General features: G+C 28.0%; 1 protein-coding gene across 1 annotated transcript in view; it reads left to right on the plus strand.

Annotated features, from left to right (window-relative positions):
- The first annotated feature begins 64 nt into the window (after positions 1–64).
- E75 (ecdysone-induced protein 75) overlaps positions 65–18695 on the plus strand; it is a 159045-nt gene continuing 140414 nt past the window's right edge. Inside the window, exon 1 of the mRNA XM_015320222.2 lies at positions 65–434. Coding sequence (XP_015175708.1) covers positions 134–434 — 301 coding nt within the window. The 5' untranslated portion in view covers positions 65–133. The remainder of the gene's footprint in view (positions 435–18695) is intronic.

The raw sequence follows: 18695 nt of genomic DNA on the forward strand, positions 1-18695 counted from the left end.
TGAACTGCAGGCGGAAGTGAGGAGTGCCATCAGGGTGCTGCATGGCTGGTGTCCGAGGCCGCCGGGCCAGGGGCAGGGCCAGGGCCAGGGACACGCACCCGGTGGCGGCATTGCACGTTCCGATACGGTCCTGATGTCGCCCCAAACACAAATACGACCACCAAGAACTGCACCTGTTAACAATACAACTATCACCAACAACAGCAACAACAACAACAATAACAATAATAATCCTAGCAATAACAGTAACAACAACGTGGCTGGACCACCTCCACCACCACCGCCACCACCACCCTCAGGTACAGTCGTGGTCAGTTCGACTTCAAGTATGAGACCACCGCCACCACCACCACCTCCACCACCTCCTTCGAGAGCCAGGTCCTCTGATTCTAAAGGACACCACGAGGAACCAACCAGCTCCATACCTGATCTCGGTGAGTTTTGTTTCTTTGTACAAAATCCGTTTACATTCCGATATACATATGTTGTTGTCAGGTTATATATTATATATGATAGATTGAAATGATTTATCAGAATTGTTTTCATTTGTAATTGTGGTGAAAATGATAGACAAAAAATTATTATAAAATAATTTTTGCATAGCTCTCTTTGTTCGTTAAGTTAGATTCTTTTTCACGAGCCGTTGCTCATACTTCGATCGCTTCTTCAACACAGGATCATGTTTCTTCTCGGAAGCGCGTGTTTCCGATCGTCTCGTACAACACATATATACACGTAACACCAACACGCACACAATGATCTAAAGATATAATATATTGCTTCGATATATAAAATTAATAATAATAATAATAATATAATTTATTCATATATTCGTAATAAAAGATGCCTTGTTTAGTGTTATATATTCTTGATCGAATTATTAACGTATAGAAATTTTATAATTTATCAATTAAATTCACACATTTTTGTTTATTATCTAGAAAAGAAAATCTCTTGTTGAGATTGTTTATCATTCGTTAAAATTTATTCTTCTTTTCATTCATTGGGAAATTATTTCGTTCTGGATGTTGTCGAAATAGGATCTTTTTCTTTTTTTTTGTTACTACAATGACTCTTATTTAGGCCAGGTGTGCGTGTTAATAATACTGTTGTGTGTTATTCTTCGTGTCACCTTGTTAGTCTAACTTGCCACGATTTCTTCATTATTTTTGTTTTGTTTTGTTTTTATATTTTTGTCGTTGTTTCTCTTTCTTTCTTTCTTTCTTTCTTTCTTTTTATTCGTGAATATCGTCATCATAATCATACATTACTTTGTTGTTTAAACGGTTCGATGAAAGTGTTCGAGGTTAAACACTTGACACGGAGTTTTTAAGGTCAAAATTTAGAATTAGACGATGAAGGAACCAACCATCGTATGGGCAAGTCAAAAAAATACCTTTCACGAAATGCAACGATCCGTGGAATAATATTCATTTCCTTTCCTGCTTTTTTTTTTTTTTTTTTTTTTTACGATGCGTAAATGACACGAACAAAATAGAAAAATAAGTATGTCGATCGAAAATAATATGTGACGTTTGAATTTTTAATACAATTTGAATATTTGCATGTGTTATTATAATGAGAATGAAATGAATTCGAGATATTAAGAACGATCGAATTATTATTTTTCGTAACTTTTATTTCGAACGTAGGTCAACGTTATTTTGTTAGGTAATCGAAACTTCGTAGAACTGTAATTTGCAATTTAAACGATGAATTATTTTTTTGTTCTTTTCTAGATAATGTCATTGTAAATTGTAGAAATAGAAAAATGTTCTAGGTTTGTAGCTGAATTCGATTCGTGAACCGATATTTTCAAATAATTTATTCGGTAATTTGTATAAAAATTCTTACAATTAATTTCATAGATTTAAATACATAGATAAACAATTCATGTGTATAAATACGAGAGATATTTGTACGATGAATAAGAAGTGCTAGAAAAAGAAAGTTTACTTGTAATTAATTTAATTTTCTTCTTTTTTTTTTTTATTATCAAGAAAAAAGAAATTTTATTTCTCGACATATATATTTTGATAGAAAAAAATTTAATTTTAAATTTAAAAAAAAGTATATATATATATACAATATCGCAGTAAATAAATTGTTTAATTTATTTGGTTGTTAATTAGTAATATTTGTCGAAAACGGTATTATATTACTGTGAGTATTTAGCATGTGTTTTACGTTCGATGTTTACGTTCTTAGCCCAGTAATTTATACATATATTATATATATACACACACACATGTATATATGTATATTATACACATAAGTAGTTAGGTACTTTTCAATAATGATAAGCCTGGCTCAACAATACTGAAAATAAACTGTCGACCGTGATCAAACTCACATTTATTGTTAGATTTACAAATGAGATACTTCAATTTTTATAATGTAGTTATTTTATAATGTAGTTATTATAATGTAGCTCTTTTTCTTTTTTTAATAAAAAAATCATTTCACACATGGTATAGTTCAAATATATTTTATTCGATGTAACGATCAAAAAAATATATATATATATATATATATATATATATCTATATCAATTATAGACAAAAATTAAATTATCCAATAATAATAATAATAATAATAATAATAATAATAATAATAATAATAATAATAATAATAATAATAATAATAATAATAATAATAATAATAATATCTAAATATTTTATATACAATTTGTTATCATTTAACTTTTTACGGCACAGAATAATGTCAGCCCTTATGTTGCATAGAAATTTGATTACGTTTTAAATGAAATAAAATTGGTATAATTTTTTTTTTATTAATAAAGAGAGAGGCATTACATAATGTAAAAACATTAATAACCAAATTAATAAACAATTGCTTAGGATAAATAAGACGAAATATAAACTTATAAGCATGTGTAGCTATTGCAATAATATTTCGGAGGTGGGACTAAAAATGTCCTACAGTGCATTACGGTGTATTAAAAAAGGTGGGACACTTTTAATCCCACCCACCCCACCCACCGTACCCCAAAGAGTTAACAAAGTTACTAAAAAAAATAAAAAAAAAATAATAGGACAAAAATTAATTTCACTTTGTTGTAACTCGTAAAATTGTCAATGATTGCTAATGGATTTTTATTTTGTTGTTTAATTTTATTTCTATTATTTATTTGTTTAATTATTAAATTTCGATTGAATTTAATTGAATTTAATTGTTAAGTTTGTAATAATAATTTAATTGTCGTATAATTGAAATAACAAGATTGAATTATTCGAATTTGTTCGTTCATTGAATCGAATAAGAAATGTTGATTACGTAAACACACTTGGTATAAATGATATACTAATCAATAATTGATATTCGTTGGATCGATAACAAGTAAAAGAAAAAATCGATTGCACTTTTTTCTTACTATCGTTACGGGCTTTAATATTGACTAAGTAATATGACGATAGAAACGAACAATGTCGATGAACACTATGATCACATTTCCATATATTATGTATTACGAAAGTATCTCTATCCGATTTGGTATTTAAAAATCATTCTTAGTTATTTTCTTAATCATGCTTGATTAGTATTTAACAAAAAAAAAAAAAAAAAATAAAATAAAAATAAAAAACAAATGAACAAGTATCTTCTTTTTCTTTTCAATTTTATTTCAAATTTCGTGTGCATAAGGTTTATTCAATTTTGTTCGTTTTATTTTTCATCGTAAATGAAATTCTAATCTCGTTCGTCATTTGTTAAGATTAAATTTGATATAAAGAAAATATTGAGATAGATCGTCGATGATAATAATCGAATTAAATTAAAGAAAAAAATATATATATATTTCAAAAGGAATGAATTGAAGGGGGAAAAAAAAAAGACAAAATCACACACACTCACACACACATTCGGTATGATAATTTTGTTCTCAAATTATTTTTATAATTTCTTTGTTGGATTGATCAATGTTGTTTTTATTTTTAATCATTTTTGTAATTTAATTTTTTCGTAATTCTTATATTATTAAAAACAGAAGATTATGAATTATGAAATTTGTAATATTAATATTATTTTTTTTTAATTATTATTTAAAAATACATTAAAAAAAAACTTGGTATATTAAATAAATATTGTAATTTTAGTTACTTGGAAAAAGTTTTAAAATAAAGTTAAATTTTTACAATTACAAATTTTTCTAATAATTAATTGTAATTTTGATAAAATGAAAAGTATTATAATATAAAGTATAATGATAATATGGAATTATTAGGATTACAAACTTTTAATGTAATATAATATTAGGTCGAGTCATGAGTAACTTCTAATGCGGTTATGTAAAATCTATTTTTCGTATTTACCTACTATAAGTCACCGAAACAAACAGATTTTCAATATCACTGTATAGATGAGGGATTCAGTTTAGTCTTCTGTCAACTTTTTGATGCAGTCAATGTTACATTTAACCATTTTTCTTAACCACTGAAATGGATAGTAAAAAAAAAGTGCATATTCGACATGTAATGCTTTAAAAATTGAAACAAGGCAATAGCACTAAAGTGGCAACTGAAAAAATATGCAGCGTATACAGTGCAGGACTGATAATTGATAGGGCAGTCAGAAATTGGTTTGTAAAATTCCGTACTGGAGATACGATCTTAAAAGATGAACCAAGTGTAGGACGTATTTCCGACTTTGATGAACCTTTTAAAGGTAATATTGGAACAAAATCCAATAGATACGTTGAACAATTGCAAATAGTGCAAAAAAAAAAATAAACCTCGATGAAAGGTGTCTTGCACTTATCAGTCGCAGAAACGCCATTCTTTGTCTCATAAAAAACGGAAGTTATTTATGACTCGACGTAATATCTTATCTTAATATATATAAATTACGTGTCACGTTGTTTGTCCACAATGGACTCTTAAACTACTGAATAGATTTTAATAAAATATTGCACACTGTTTGCAGTTTCATATAATTTGAAAGATAGGATAGTTTCAATCTCAATTTATAATCGCAATATTATTTTACTGCGAATTATTTGTTTATTAAATTAATTCGTTGACTTAAAGAGACGTGTGTATCGGACTAATTGTGAGCCACAGCAACACATGGCGGGGAAACCCCTAGTAAAATATAATAAATAATAATAAATAAATAATATTATATAATAAAATAAAGAATTAATATAATACTTTAGATTGAAATAAATTAAATCAATTAGACTTCATGTAATTTAGATTGAAACAATTCTTAATAATATAACTGTATTACGTATTAAAATATTTTGTTACGATTACAGATAGAATAATGAAAATCATTTAAATAGGGATGAGAATTAACCTTGAATTAATACATTATTAGTGTTAATTTAATATGTTCACATTTTCTCTCTTGATTAAGCGTGATTTGAAGATTTTCAATTGGTTTCGTTGTGACGTTGTTAAGAAATTAAATGTTTAATTTTATTCTGGAAAATTTCTATTAAAAGTTTTCCTTTAGAATTATCAACATCTACGACATTGAATGTGTGTGTGTGTGTGTGTGTGTGTGTCAGTACTTTTTTTTTATTTTTATTATTAAATTTTAATTTCTTTCCATATATTTATGAATAATTTTATCCTCTTCTATAATATCTTTCTTGTAATTTATTTTTTCTTTTGCCTTTTTTCTTATAGTTTGACTACTTAATATAAAAAAGGTTCTTGATAGTTAGAGAGAAAAAAAGAAAAAGAAAACCAATAAAATGATTACATGGAAAATTGCAAGTTGCGAAAAGATGTTTTTTTGTTTTATATATATATATAAAAAAAAATCGATTTGATTGATTTATTTAATTATTATACTATACTTGTAGATATTTAAATGATAAAATTAAAAGATATGATGAAAGTTGATTTTCTTTGTACATTAAATTTTATATTAAAAAATATAAAAATAATAATATATATATATATTGTTCATCTATGCAAAAAGAAAAAAACGAAATTAAAAAGAGAGAGACATAGGTAATAATAATAATAAAAAAAAAAAACAAAAAAGTTATTAGATGTGTACCACAGGCCAAATTTGTATTTTAAAATAATCTTCGGCTTATCGAGACGCGGCATGCATTTATCTTTTCTTGCTGGAGGCCAAGGCTCAATGCCACGTTATGGATTATGTTTCTTTAAAAAAAAAAAAAATTAAAAAATAACAAATCAGAAAATATCATGGTCACATGAGAGAAACATTAATTAAGCAATTGAAATTAAATTATATGATACTGATTTAAAAATTAAGAAAAAAAAATCAATATATATATATATATATATATATATATATATATATATATATATAATCACTTGTTTGAAAAATAAATTATTTTTCTATTTTTTTTTTTTCCATTTAAACAAGAAATCGAAACTAACATGAATAATCTATTTAGAACATTGAACTTTTAAACAATTTCATTAATTATTAACCAGTTAAGTGTGACGAATATATATATATATATATATATATATATATATATATATATATATATATATATATATATATACTTGACCAGTTAAGCGTGTTTGACGATTATATTCGTCATAGAGATGTGACAAAATTGTTTGTTATGACGTCTATATCCGTCATGCGTAAAAGTTTTTCTTACAATTTGATGTTTAAATTGTAATTTTGGTCGACAACTAAATTCTATTCGTAAATTTGAATATGTTTCAAATGTTTAGAATTCAAAAAACAAAAAAAAAACAAAAAAAAAACGTCCAGAATAAATTTGTCACTTGCATAAATATTCGATTTTTTTTCTCTCAAAATTTTTCCATTTATTGTGTATAAATATATTGTTCATATTAAAAAAAAAAAAAAAAAAACTGTGTGTACATTATTAACAAAATTGTCATCATTTTGTAAAATAAAGTCGTCATTTTTGATTATCCAATATTTTAACAGTGCCACTCTTATTCTGTGTTTGACGACTATATCCGTCATCGCTTGATTATCGCGACACATACGACGGAGCGCACTCTGTGCACAAATTGTCACACTTAACTGTTTAATAATTAATGAAATTGTTTAAAAGTTCAATGTTCTAAATAGATTATTCATGCTAGTTTCGATTTCTTGTTTAAATGGAAAAAAAAAAAAAAAAAAAAATTAGAAAAATAATGTATTTTTCAAACAAGTGATTAACGCATCGCAAAAAAAAAAAGAAAAGAATAAAAATGAAAAAAAAAAAAAAAAAGAAAAGAACAAAGTGTCACTCATCGATTATAATTTGCATCTAAAGTTTGTCTCCTATTCGCGTTTCGGTTTATTCCAAATGAATTATTTAACTAAATCGTATCGTATGTCAATTAAAATAGAAAAAGAAAAAGAAAAAAAGGATTTCTAACTTTTTCAAGAGAATAATTAATCAATGTAATATACACAATGTGTTATATAATATTATACAATGTGTTAACTCATTTTACATTATTCGTATTTATTTTACATAATTTTTCAGACATTTAATTTGTGTTGCATTGATATTTTATACAATGTGTTAACTCTCCTTTTACATTATTCGTATTTATTTTACATAATTTTTCAGACATTTAATTTGTGTTGCATTGATATTTTACGCATGCAAATACTTAATATACATATTCCTTACTTATCATTTGAAACTTTTTTTTTTTTCACATTTTCCTATTCATTTCCTTTTCTTCGTTGTATATTTTTATTTATTTATTTATTATTTTTTTTTATTTCTATCTCTTTTTTTTTCTCTTTATTTGCAATTTTAATCAAACACGTGTACGATTAAACGTAATATTTTATTTTACTCTTTTTTTTTTTAATTGTCAATTTCCTTCATTTTTCTTTTTTTTATTTTTTTTTTCTTAATGTATTGTAATATTTATATATTTATATATTATTTTTATAAAAATTAAAAAAAAAAACACATTTATAGTTTAATGTAAATTAAATAAAAATGATTATAAAGAGAGAGAGAGAGAGAGAGAGAGAGAGAGAGAGAGAGAAATATCAGTGATAGAAAGAAGAAAAGTAATGAGAATAAAATGTAGTTCATTTTAAGAATAAAAGGGCCGAATCCGCATCGTGTATCATGGTCGCAGACACCCTTCAGACCCTTCGTCGTCTCATGTCTGTTAGGGCGTGCGTAAGTAAGTGCGCGCGCGCGATCGCACACGTTTACTTCCGACACACGCACGAAGCACGTGCGCGTCAAGTGTGTCCACCACCGTTTCTTTCTATTTCTTTCTCCTTCTATCTCCTTCTATCTCCTTCTTTCTCCTTTTTTTTTTATATCTTTCTTTCTCATTTACACATACATTTTTTGAGAGAGAGAGAGAGAGGGGGTGAGATAGTATGTATGTGTGTGTACATACGGTATGCGTCGCGATAAGAGGAAACTGATGTTTTTCATGAAAGTCGGAACTTTAAAATTATATTTTTCTTTTTTTTTCGTGAAATAAACCGGAAATTCATATATATAAGGGTGATACTTGAAACGAGTAAGGCGGGTAATAACTTTTTTTTTTTTAGGTAACAATAGAAAAAAATCATAGAGAAAAAAAGTTATATGGCAAAACAAATGTCAACTTTCTATGACCTTACTTTTTTTTGAAAATGCATCGATGCAACCCACTAGATGCAATTGCACTGTTTTTTTTTCTTTTTAAATGGAACTTTATAATTTTTTTTTAACACTATTCGATTCCTTTTTTTATTTTGCGTTTAAAAGTATTCAGTGAAGGTCATCAAAATGTCAATAGTTTACGATATATATATATATATATATATATATATATATATATATATATATATATATATATATATATATATCTTCTTAATATATAGAAATTACGTGTCACGTTGTTTGTCCGCAATGCACTCCTAAATTACAGAACCGATTTTAATAAAATTGTGCACACTATGTGCAGTTTCATTCAACTTGAAAGATAGGATAGTTTATATCTCAATTTATAATCGCAATATTATTTGTTTATTAACAAAGAGTCATGATTATCTCTGTTAGTTCGATAAGATTCTAACAGATGGCGGTATAAGGTAATTCGTGTGTATCGGACTGATTGTGAGCCACAGCAACGCATGGCGGGGCACCCCTAGTTATATATATATATATGAATATATGTATATATGTATGTAAATATGTATCTATTTATAATAATAAGTAATGTATATTTACATATATGTATTTACATATATGTAACAAATAGGATATGTGTGTATTTTAGATTATCTGAAGTAAAAAGTACTGTAGGGTTTATTTTTATTTGGGTAAAGGTTAGTCATATTTATTCATACTAAATGTTATTAAAAATTTTGAAAATTATCTGTGAACACATATTGATTGTGAGACAACTTTAAAATGTCTCCTGTCTTTCTAATAAGTGAGATGTGGTTTTAAGATCGTCAATGATCATCATCATCATCCTTTCTTTTTTTTTTGTTGGCCACGTTTCCCCTACCCTCATCTCCACCCCCACCTCTCATATAAGCGAGACTTCATTTCCCTTGAGAAGAGAAGAACCCACCACCACCACCACCACCACCATCAGACGTGCACAAAGAAGACTAAAAAGGAAGAGAGAGAGAGAGAGAAACCCAAAGAGAGAGAGAGAGTGAGAAAGAGAAAGAGAGAAAGTAGACGAGACAATGAAGAAGGGAGGTAAAAGAAAGAAAGAGAAAGGAAAAGGAATCAGGGTTAGAAGGGAGAAAGAAGAGTGGGTAAGGGTAAGGGGTGGGAGGGAGGAAAGAGGAGAACAGGCTCACGCGTACTACACACATTTGGTTGTGTTTGGTTGTGTTCACTTGTGTGTTAGTGCGTGCCGGTTATTTGGGTGGATGAGAGGGATGAGAGGAATATGAGAGAGGGATGAGAGAGGGATGAGAGGGAGTAAAATGGGGGGAAGGGCTTAGAAAAAGGGTCTGGCCACGCGGCACACTCTCTCTCTCGTTCGTGCATCTTTCAAAGAATATCCCTAATACACGATGCACTAATTAGTATAAAGGACACGTCAAATGTATAAATTGGTTTTTTGGTTTTTTTCCAAAAAAAAAAAAGAAAGAATTTTTGATTTTTCGAAAAGAAAAAACAAAAAAGAAAACAATAATGGGAAGAATGATATCTAATAAGAAAATTGTTAATATTATATAAATATTGAAGAAAAAATTATTAAAAATTAATTACAAATTAATTAATTTATTTATTAATTATTCTTTATATATATTCTTTATTAATTACATTTATGAAATAAAGGAAATTTGTTGTATGTTATATCGGTTTAAAGTTAATATCCTTTGTTATAATAATAGTAATAATAATAATAATAATAATAATAATAATAATAATAATTTTTATCTATGGTTTATATATATATATATATATATATATATCAATTTCGTCGATATGAGATATTATTTGAAATGTTTATTGTTATCGTGATTTTGATCTTTTATTCGTCTTATTTGAATTGGAAATATTACGATTGTTTGTTCAATTTATTTTTTCAATTGATAGGAAAAATTTGTATAAACCGGATATCTTAAAAAAAAAATACCAAAACGTGAACAATCAACACAACACAACACAACACAACACAACACAACACAACACAACACAACAACAACAACAAGAACCTATCGAATAATTGTAAGGAAGAAATTATTGTTTCTTCAAACCCATAGCCAATTTTAACTGTCGCGACACTTTTGAATACGTCAATTCCCTTTATTCATTGTTCGTTTCAATGAATGATATATTGGGTGGGTACTTTGGTAAATGCCACTCAAGAGAGAGAGAGAGAGAGAGAGAGAGAGAGAGAATGAGTAAAGATGTGGTGTAAGTACTCTTTACATTTGTGTTGTTATGTGTTCTGTTATGTGTTCTTCCTTGACCCTCGGTGCTATTACTCGCGATAGATCAAAACGTGTTTTGTAATTATGTAGGATAAATTTTGATTTTGTTTCGTTTTGTTTTCGTTTTCTTTTCTTATCTTTTTCAAAATCTAAAAGTAAAAAGAAATAAATAAATAAAAAAAAAGACACGAGTTAGTACGAGATTTATCAATGATATTATTTATTTAAATTTTGACATTATTATTAATAAGATTTTAAGATTACTTATATTTTAATCAACTCAATATATTTTGTAAGAAACGATCTTTGTTTAAAAAAAAAAAAAAAAAAAAAAGCAAGAAAAGAAATAAAAAGATGAACTCTTTGATAAAATCGATTCGTTCGTTCGTTCGTTTTTCACGTCTGTCGTAACGTTGACCATTACTACTGGAAACTAGTAGAGTATTACCGTGACCAAATCACTTTTTTTCTACGCTTCCTTCACGTTATTTGCTTATTTGATAAAAAAATACTTTTACCGACTATATCTTACTTTTTTTTACTTTTTTTTATGATTAATACGTGATATCAAGGTCACGACATGGGTCGTGAATTATGTTTTTGCCAGGGGAACGGCCAATGAACTTGTTCTATTTCGGTTAATCGATTAAAAAAAAAACAAAAAAACAAAAAAAGAAATAACGTTTATGAGCATTGAAACGTTCTTCTTTTTTTTTTTTTTCCTTAAATGTGTTCGTAAATAATAAATCAATTTTGTGCGTCAGTACGTTCATTTACATATGTATTTTATATGGTAATCGTTAAAATATTTGAATTCAATAGTGTAAATTAAATGCTTAAGTTAATACAGTAAATTATTTCATAAAAATTCTATTTTTAATCTTATTCCTTCACAATTTTAAATATTATTTATTATACTATTACTAAATCTTAAACACTCGAATACAATCGTTTCGTGTAATTCTCTTACATTTTCTATTATTCTTAGAAAAAAAAATAATAATAAAATGTTCAAGAAGAAAAGACGTATAAAATAATAATAATAATAATAATAAAGTTTAGTCGGAAGTGATGGGTACCAAGACATGTGTTAGTATGTATAATAGTTACAGAAGATAGTACATGCTAAACAACATAAGAGAAAAAAATAAAAAAAAAATAAAGAAATAAATAAAGAAAGGTAATATAGAAAGAAAGAAAGAAAAAAAAAGAGAGAGAGAGTGAGAGAGAAAGAGAGAGAGAGAGAGATAGATATCTATGTTAGAAAATAGTTCCCGGAACAAGCCGCGTATATCCGATGGGGAAATGGCGGGTTGGTGTACCACCACCACCAACACCACCACCACCACCAACACCACCACCACCACCAACACCACCAACACCACCACCACCACCAACACCACCACCACCACCAACACCACCACCACGGGATTCCACCCCTCGGTAAAACTCTTCTTCCTTCGACGCTTCGAAATAGGAGCGGCGTCGGCGTACACGGTGCAAAAAGAGAGAGAGAAAGAGAGAGAGAAAGAGAGAAGGTTTTAGAGTAGGAGGAGGTGGTGGTGAAGGTGGTGAGGGTTAGGGGGAAGGGGGTGACCATTCGCGAAGGGTTCAGTGTCTCGCAATGACCCCTGTTCTTGCTCGGTAGTGCAAGACATAGGGGGGAATGACCTAGTCCCCCTCTCCTTCCACGTCTGAAAAGCCCCTGGCAACATTGCAACCCGCTAGACGAGCGTGCAAGTCGTCGTCGTCGTCGTCGTCGTCGTCGTCGTTGTCGTCTTCTAGGCGCCACTTTTTCACACGATACTCTCTCACGTATCATTACCAAACACTTTTAAACCAATATTATAAATAATAATAATAATAATAATAATAATCATTTTATTTATTATTTAATCACATACTATTCAATAATTATATATATATTTATTTAATATAATAAATTAAAATATAATAAACAAAAAAATTATAATATCAAATATAAATTTTAAATTATTATATATTCTTATATTAAATTATATATTTTTAATATGATTTATATAATAAAAAAATTATACATGAGTAAATATAAAAATTAATTATTTAATTAATTGAGATAAAAGAAAATTATATAATAAATAAATAAATTATATAATTAATATATAAGAATATAATATAATATTTTATATTATAAGCACATGAATTATATTATAATTCTTACGTTAAATATTGATAACATATGATTAATATTTTTGATATTATAATAAAAAATTATTCGTTTAATGATTAAACATTTATGTTAATTATAATGTTAAACAATAAAGTTAGAATTAAATGATCAAATGATAAACATAACAGTTGAGATTGTTTTTTTTTTAATGTTCTACCAACACGATTAGAATAATGAAACATAATTTCTAAAGAAGATAAAGTATCAGTTTAGATTAAACGTGTATATTAGAAGAAACATGTAATATTAAAGTGTTGTAGGTGGTAGTGGGGGTGATAAAAAGAAAAAAAATATAAGAGGAAGGGAAAAGGGCTAAGGGATTGAGTTTTGATGGCGCCTGAAATGCGTTATTTCCGAGTCTTCTTACTTCTTGCACGCGGTTGGTTTATATCATGTGCAGAGGCGGGGGGAGGTTTGGTCGGTGGTTGGTGATGTGTTGGGTCTATCGAAACTACCATCCTAATCTTTTTTTTTTTTTTTCAACTTTGTTTCGATGAACTTTTCTCACCACTACCACCCGTACCTATCATTCTGTACAAAGTTGTGTAGTAATCCATTTTGTATAAATGTAATACTGCACACACACACACACATAACAAATACACCACCCTACTATCATTTTGTACAAAGTAGTAGTATTCCATTTAATATAAATGTAATAGTGAACACACACAAATTCACCCCTTCCACACTACAGTTGCAAGCTTTTACCTCGGACGAAGTGAATGCAGAGAAAAGGGAGGAGTAAAAGTGAGGGAAGAGGGGAAAAATAAGTGGAGGAGGAGGAGAAGGAGGAGAAAGAGGTTGAAGTTGAGTGGGGGTTAAGAGGGAGGGATTGAGGAAAAGAGAAAGGGAAAAAGGGGGCTGGTACCGTCGTGTTCGTCGTCTTCTTCTTCGTTGTGTTCGTTGTCGTCGTCGTTGTCGTTGTCGTCGTCGTCGTCAGTGCTGCCAACAGTCGACGATGCCATTGCACTGCACTGGGTGAGGGTCATTAATCCGAGCAAGGCGAGCCGGTGACCTCGGCGCCAACGCCCGGAATCGATCCGAACCCCCTCAGACAGAAAAGGGGTGCAATGCACCCGCCGTGTTTCATATAACCCAACCAACCAACCAACCAACCAACCAACCAACCTTTTCCTACCCGTTTTCCTTTTACCACTCAAGAGTGCAGTTACCTGTTTATACCGGCAGAGGAACCAATATTATTACCTGTTTTATTTTATTTGGTTTGTTTTTTTATTTTTTATATTTTTATATTATTTAAATAATATTAAGGTAGAATGTAAAGTTCGTGAAATGGGTGAGCAATTTGTTTTTATTTAATTAATCTTTTTTTTCAAATACATTTTTACGATTAATCATTGAAAACTTATGTGGAAGGGATAGAAGATTTGTTTTTTAATTTCATTTGGGTTTGGTATTTTTTTTTTTTGGAGAGGGGGGATGTTTTTGAGATTTATCCAAAGCTCGGTTGGTATTAAAAAATTGTATGAAATATGTTTTGATTAATACTCGATTTATATTTCGAATAATTTGTTTAATGATTATTTTATCATATTATATTATATTTTAAATTATTAAATTTATAACAGTCCATGTGTGATTTAAAAGTATTTGATAGGATTTCATTTTATAATCCAGGATTAATAAATTCGTTCTCTGGTTTTAATTCGTTTTTGTAAAATAGGGGATGGATATGAAGTTTTATTCGTGCTCGGTTGATATTGGGAAAATGTACCAATTTTTGGGATATGATTGTATCGTTGAACCATAGATGGCTCTTGTAGTACCTGACCCAAGAATTGGGCCCAAAATTTTTAATGATGAACCTTTGCCAACAGATGTCGATAAAAGATCGAAATCAAATAATTGTTGCAATGAAATTTTTACTAATGTTTTGTTAAATATAATTCTATATGTTATCAAAATAAATACAATTACTAATTTATATTAATTAAATAAATACAGTTACAAATATATATAGTTACACATATATATATATATATATATATATATATTACAGTTAGTTATATATATTATTATTTATTAATATATTATTAAATTATGTATATTTTATATGCATAATATGTATTATTAAATAATAATATATTTTATAATTATGTATATACATATTATAAAATGTATGTATTATTAATATATTATTTAAATTATTATTATTATATATATATTATTATAATATACATAAATATTAATATATAATATTAATATTATAATATTACATAAAAATATTATATATAATTTATATAAATTTATAACATATAATTAAATATACTTAATATAAAATATAAAAATATAAATTAATTTATAAATTATGTATTACATTTACATTTACATTTTTTTCTATTATTTTATATTTATATATAAAAATTTTAATTTATATATATATATATATATATATATATATATATTATAATATTTTTGTATCTAAGATGTTTTCTAAATTCCTTTTTTTTAAATTTGGATCAAGGATAACTGTGAGTAATTTTTCAAACGTTGTGTGTGAGATGAATAGATTCGAAGTAAAATCTGTGACCGTGACAAAATATTGTAAAAGGGTTGTTGTATATTATGTAAATTTATAGAAACGATTGAGTTGTAACGTTTTCTATCGTTTTGTATTTATTGAAAAATGTGTTCTAAATTTACGTTTATATAGATCAAGAATTTCTATGAAAATATGTTTTTTTTTTTTTTTTTCAAACGAATACAATAGAATAAAATCTACAGTGTCAATTTGAGAAATTTTCTAGCAAGGGTTGGAATCTCTTTAAGTGTTATGAATGAAAATGACCATTTAATCTTTTATTTCGAAGGATCAAGGATAACTCTTCGTCGAACAATATGGAAACTCTATCTCTTCTACCCTTTTTATTATTCCTTTCTGTAACAATGTATTTAGAAATCTTACGATTTCTTTTTCTAACTGTATACGTTAAATAACTATGATGTAAATTTGTAACAAGGTTAATCGTACAATAGGATTATATTTTTTTTTATTTTTTTCTACAATTTTTAATAGAATCGAAATTTCAAGATAAATATAATAAATGAATAAATATTACATAAAAGAAAAGTCATTGTAAATAATAATTTTAACGTAGAAATGTAGAAAGAAATTTCTTGAAATTTGGGTGACTTCAATGAAGGGTTAAGAAGTGCGTGCGTGTGTGTCGGCAAACCAGGAAACCGTTTTTGAATTGAAATTATTGAAATTATTTCAAGGTGACTACTATAGCCACGTGCTTCGTTTCATCATACATATATATATATATATATCACGTGCCAGTATGTAACCGGAAGTCTCGATGAATTTACCGAACCCAGTTGGTCGTATTCGTGATACCTTTCCTCAGTTTTTTTTTTTTTAAAAGAATTATATATATATATAAAAGAAAGTAATCTCGGTTTCATCCCTTCTTCTTTTTTCTTTTGAAAGAGAAAGAAAAAAGAAGTAGGAAGCATTGAATTTCGATATCTTTTTCCTTTTCTTACCTGTCATTATTTTTAGAATCAAGGATTATTCACCTGTCGTCACCGAAGACACGTGCCGTACTTTTTCTATCTCTTTTTTATTTTTCTTTTTTTTTTTTTCCTATAGAACTCTTCTGAATTTTATATATTACGTATTACTTTTTATCTCTTTTTTAGGTACTTACGTATTAACGCCACCCCAACAAAATTCCACTAATGCGTTAATCTAAACTTAAAAATTATTGCGACAAATCATAGAAATAAAAAATTTGATTTAAAATCGAAACACTTTGAAAATTCAAAACATTCTATTTCTAAAAAGTAGTCAATCGGATTTCGATGGAAATGGGCCGATATAGAATTTAACATAGATTCAAGACAGTCTCTATTTTTTTTCACCTGATGCTGTCACCATAACCCTGACAAAACCCTAACAAAACCCAGACGCAACCCTGACGGTTGCTGCGTGCAAACAACAAGGTTGCTCTTTATTGGCGCATTAGCGCAATTTTTGCTGCAATGGTGTTAATATACGTAAATACCCTTTTTTATTCTTACGATCGGTATTCAATTTTTCAACATTTTTTTGTCTTCATTTTCACGTGAATCCGTGAAACTCCCATACCCCTTAAAAGCCAGCCAGCCCCCTCCCTTTCTTCTGAACAACGTGAATTTCCTACGTTGGATTTGGGTTAGCCGGTCTCGCGGTTGAGTGACGAATATTTTCATATAATTTTGCTTCTTTTTTTTGGAAAGGGAGGGGGGGTGGGAAAGGGGTGGTTAAGTGATGAGTTTTTAGAAGATTTAATTAGTATTAAATAATATTATTTAATCCCTTAAGCAGCACGTTCGAGTTAACTCGAGCGCACTAAACCGGCCGATTTCTGCGCGCGCTCAAGTTAACTCGAACAGCGTATTATTTTGTATTTCTATGATTTTTTACACTTAAATATAATAAAAAATTGCAAATAAGAATGTGAAAGCAAAGAAAAAGAATCGTTTTTTTTTTTGTCCAAAATAGTAATTCGAAAAGAAAGATTAAAAAGTCGACGTACGTGTGTAACATTGCAATATTCGGCTCTTTTCTCTGCAATGCGGAACAAAATTCAAAATTAATATAAAAATATTGATTATTTTTGTAATTTTTTAAATTCTTTTTTTTTTTGTCAAAACAATGTTCTAAACTATGTTTTTTATGCAAAAAAAAAAAAAGATTCTTTCTGGCCGTTTTTTTTATTTCAAAATCATTGCTGCTTAAGGGGTTAATAGATTAAAAGTTGAATAGCAATAAAATAGAATTGATGTTCAAACGGCTGGCGTAACTTTACCTCATATGTATATCTATATATATATATATATATATGTGTTAGAATTGATAGATCAAATAAAGAAAAATCCTGGAAGGGTTAGTAGTACGTTAGATGAATAATAGTAAAGAAAAATACAGAAAAAGAAAAAGAAAAATAGAAATAATATGTAAGAAAGCATCTGTCGATATATATATACATATATATATATATATAAAAGGGGTATCCTATCCATCTGTTCATCGTATTATATATTAGCACACGCAACACCCTCGCACACATTTCTTTTACTACTTCCTTTTTACATCAAACTGAAATCCAAAATCACGTGAAAAGGGTTCAAAGGGATTCTTACGAAAGGTGATGCTGCCTATCTATCCATCTAACTATACACACACATATATATAGGAACGTTTCTATCGTGCATAAAGTGTGTATATATATATATGTATATATGTAACCATTTTCGTCATTTTTACGAAACAGCTGCAAGATCTAACTTATACTTATTTACTTACACACATGTGGTGTTCATGTAACCGTCCTCATTCGGGTTTAAGATTTTTACGTAAACACCGGTTCCGGGGACACGATTTTTCGGGGAAAAAAAGGGGTTAACCTGTTGCAGTTGCAGTTTGCTGTTTGCAGTTTGCAGCTGTCTTTTCTTCTTCTTCTTTTTCTTTTTCTTTTTCATGGATTTTATGTTACATGAACTTTGTAAATCGTATGACGAATTTGATTGATGTTGTTAAGAGTATATTTTCAATAGAAAAGTATTCTTATTTTTAACATGTTATGTAATAGAATGTTATGTAAAATGTATATATATATATATG

The sequence above is a fragment of the Polistes dominula genome, unplaced genomic scaffold (assembly GCF_049000335.1).
Source record: "Polistes dominula isolate Pdom_NZ unplaced genomic scaffold, Pdom_raw_medaka contig_17, whole genome shotgun sequence".
In the NCBI taxonomy this organism is placed as follows: domain Eukaryota; kingdom Metazoa; phylum Arthropoda; class Insecta; order Hymenoptera; family Vespidae; genus Polistes; species Polistes dominula.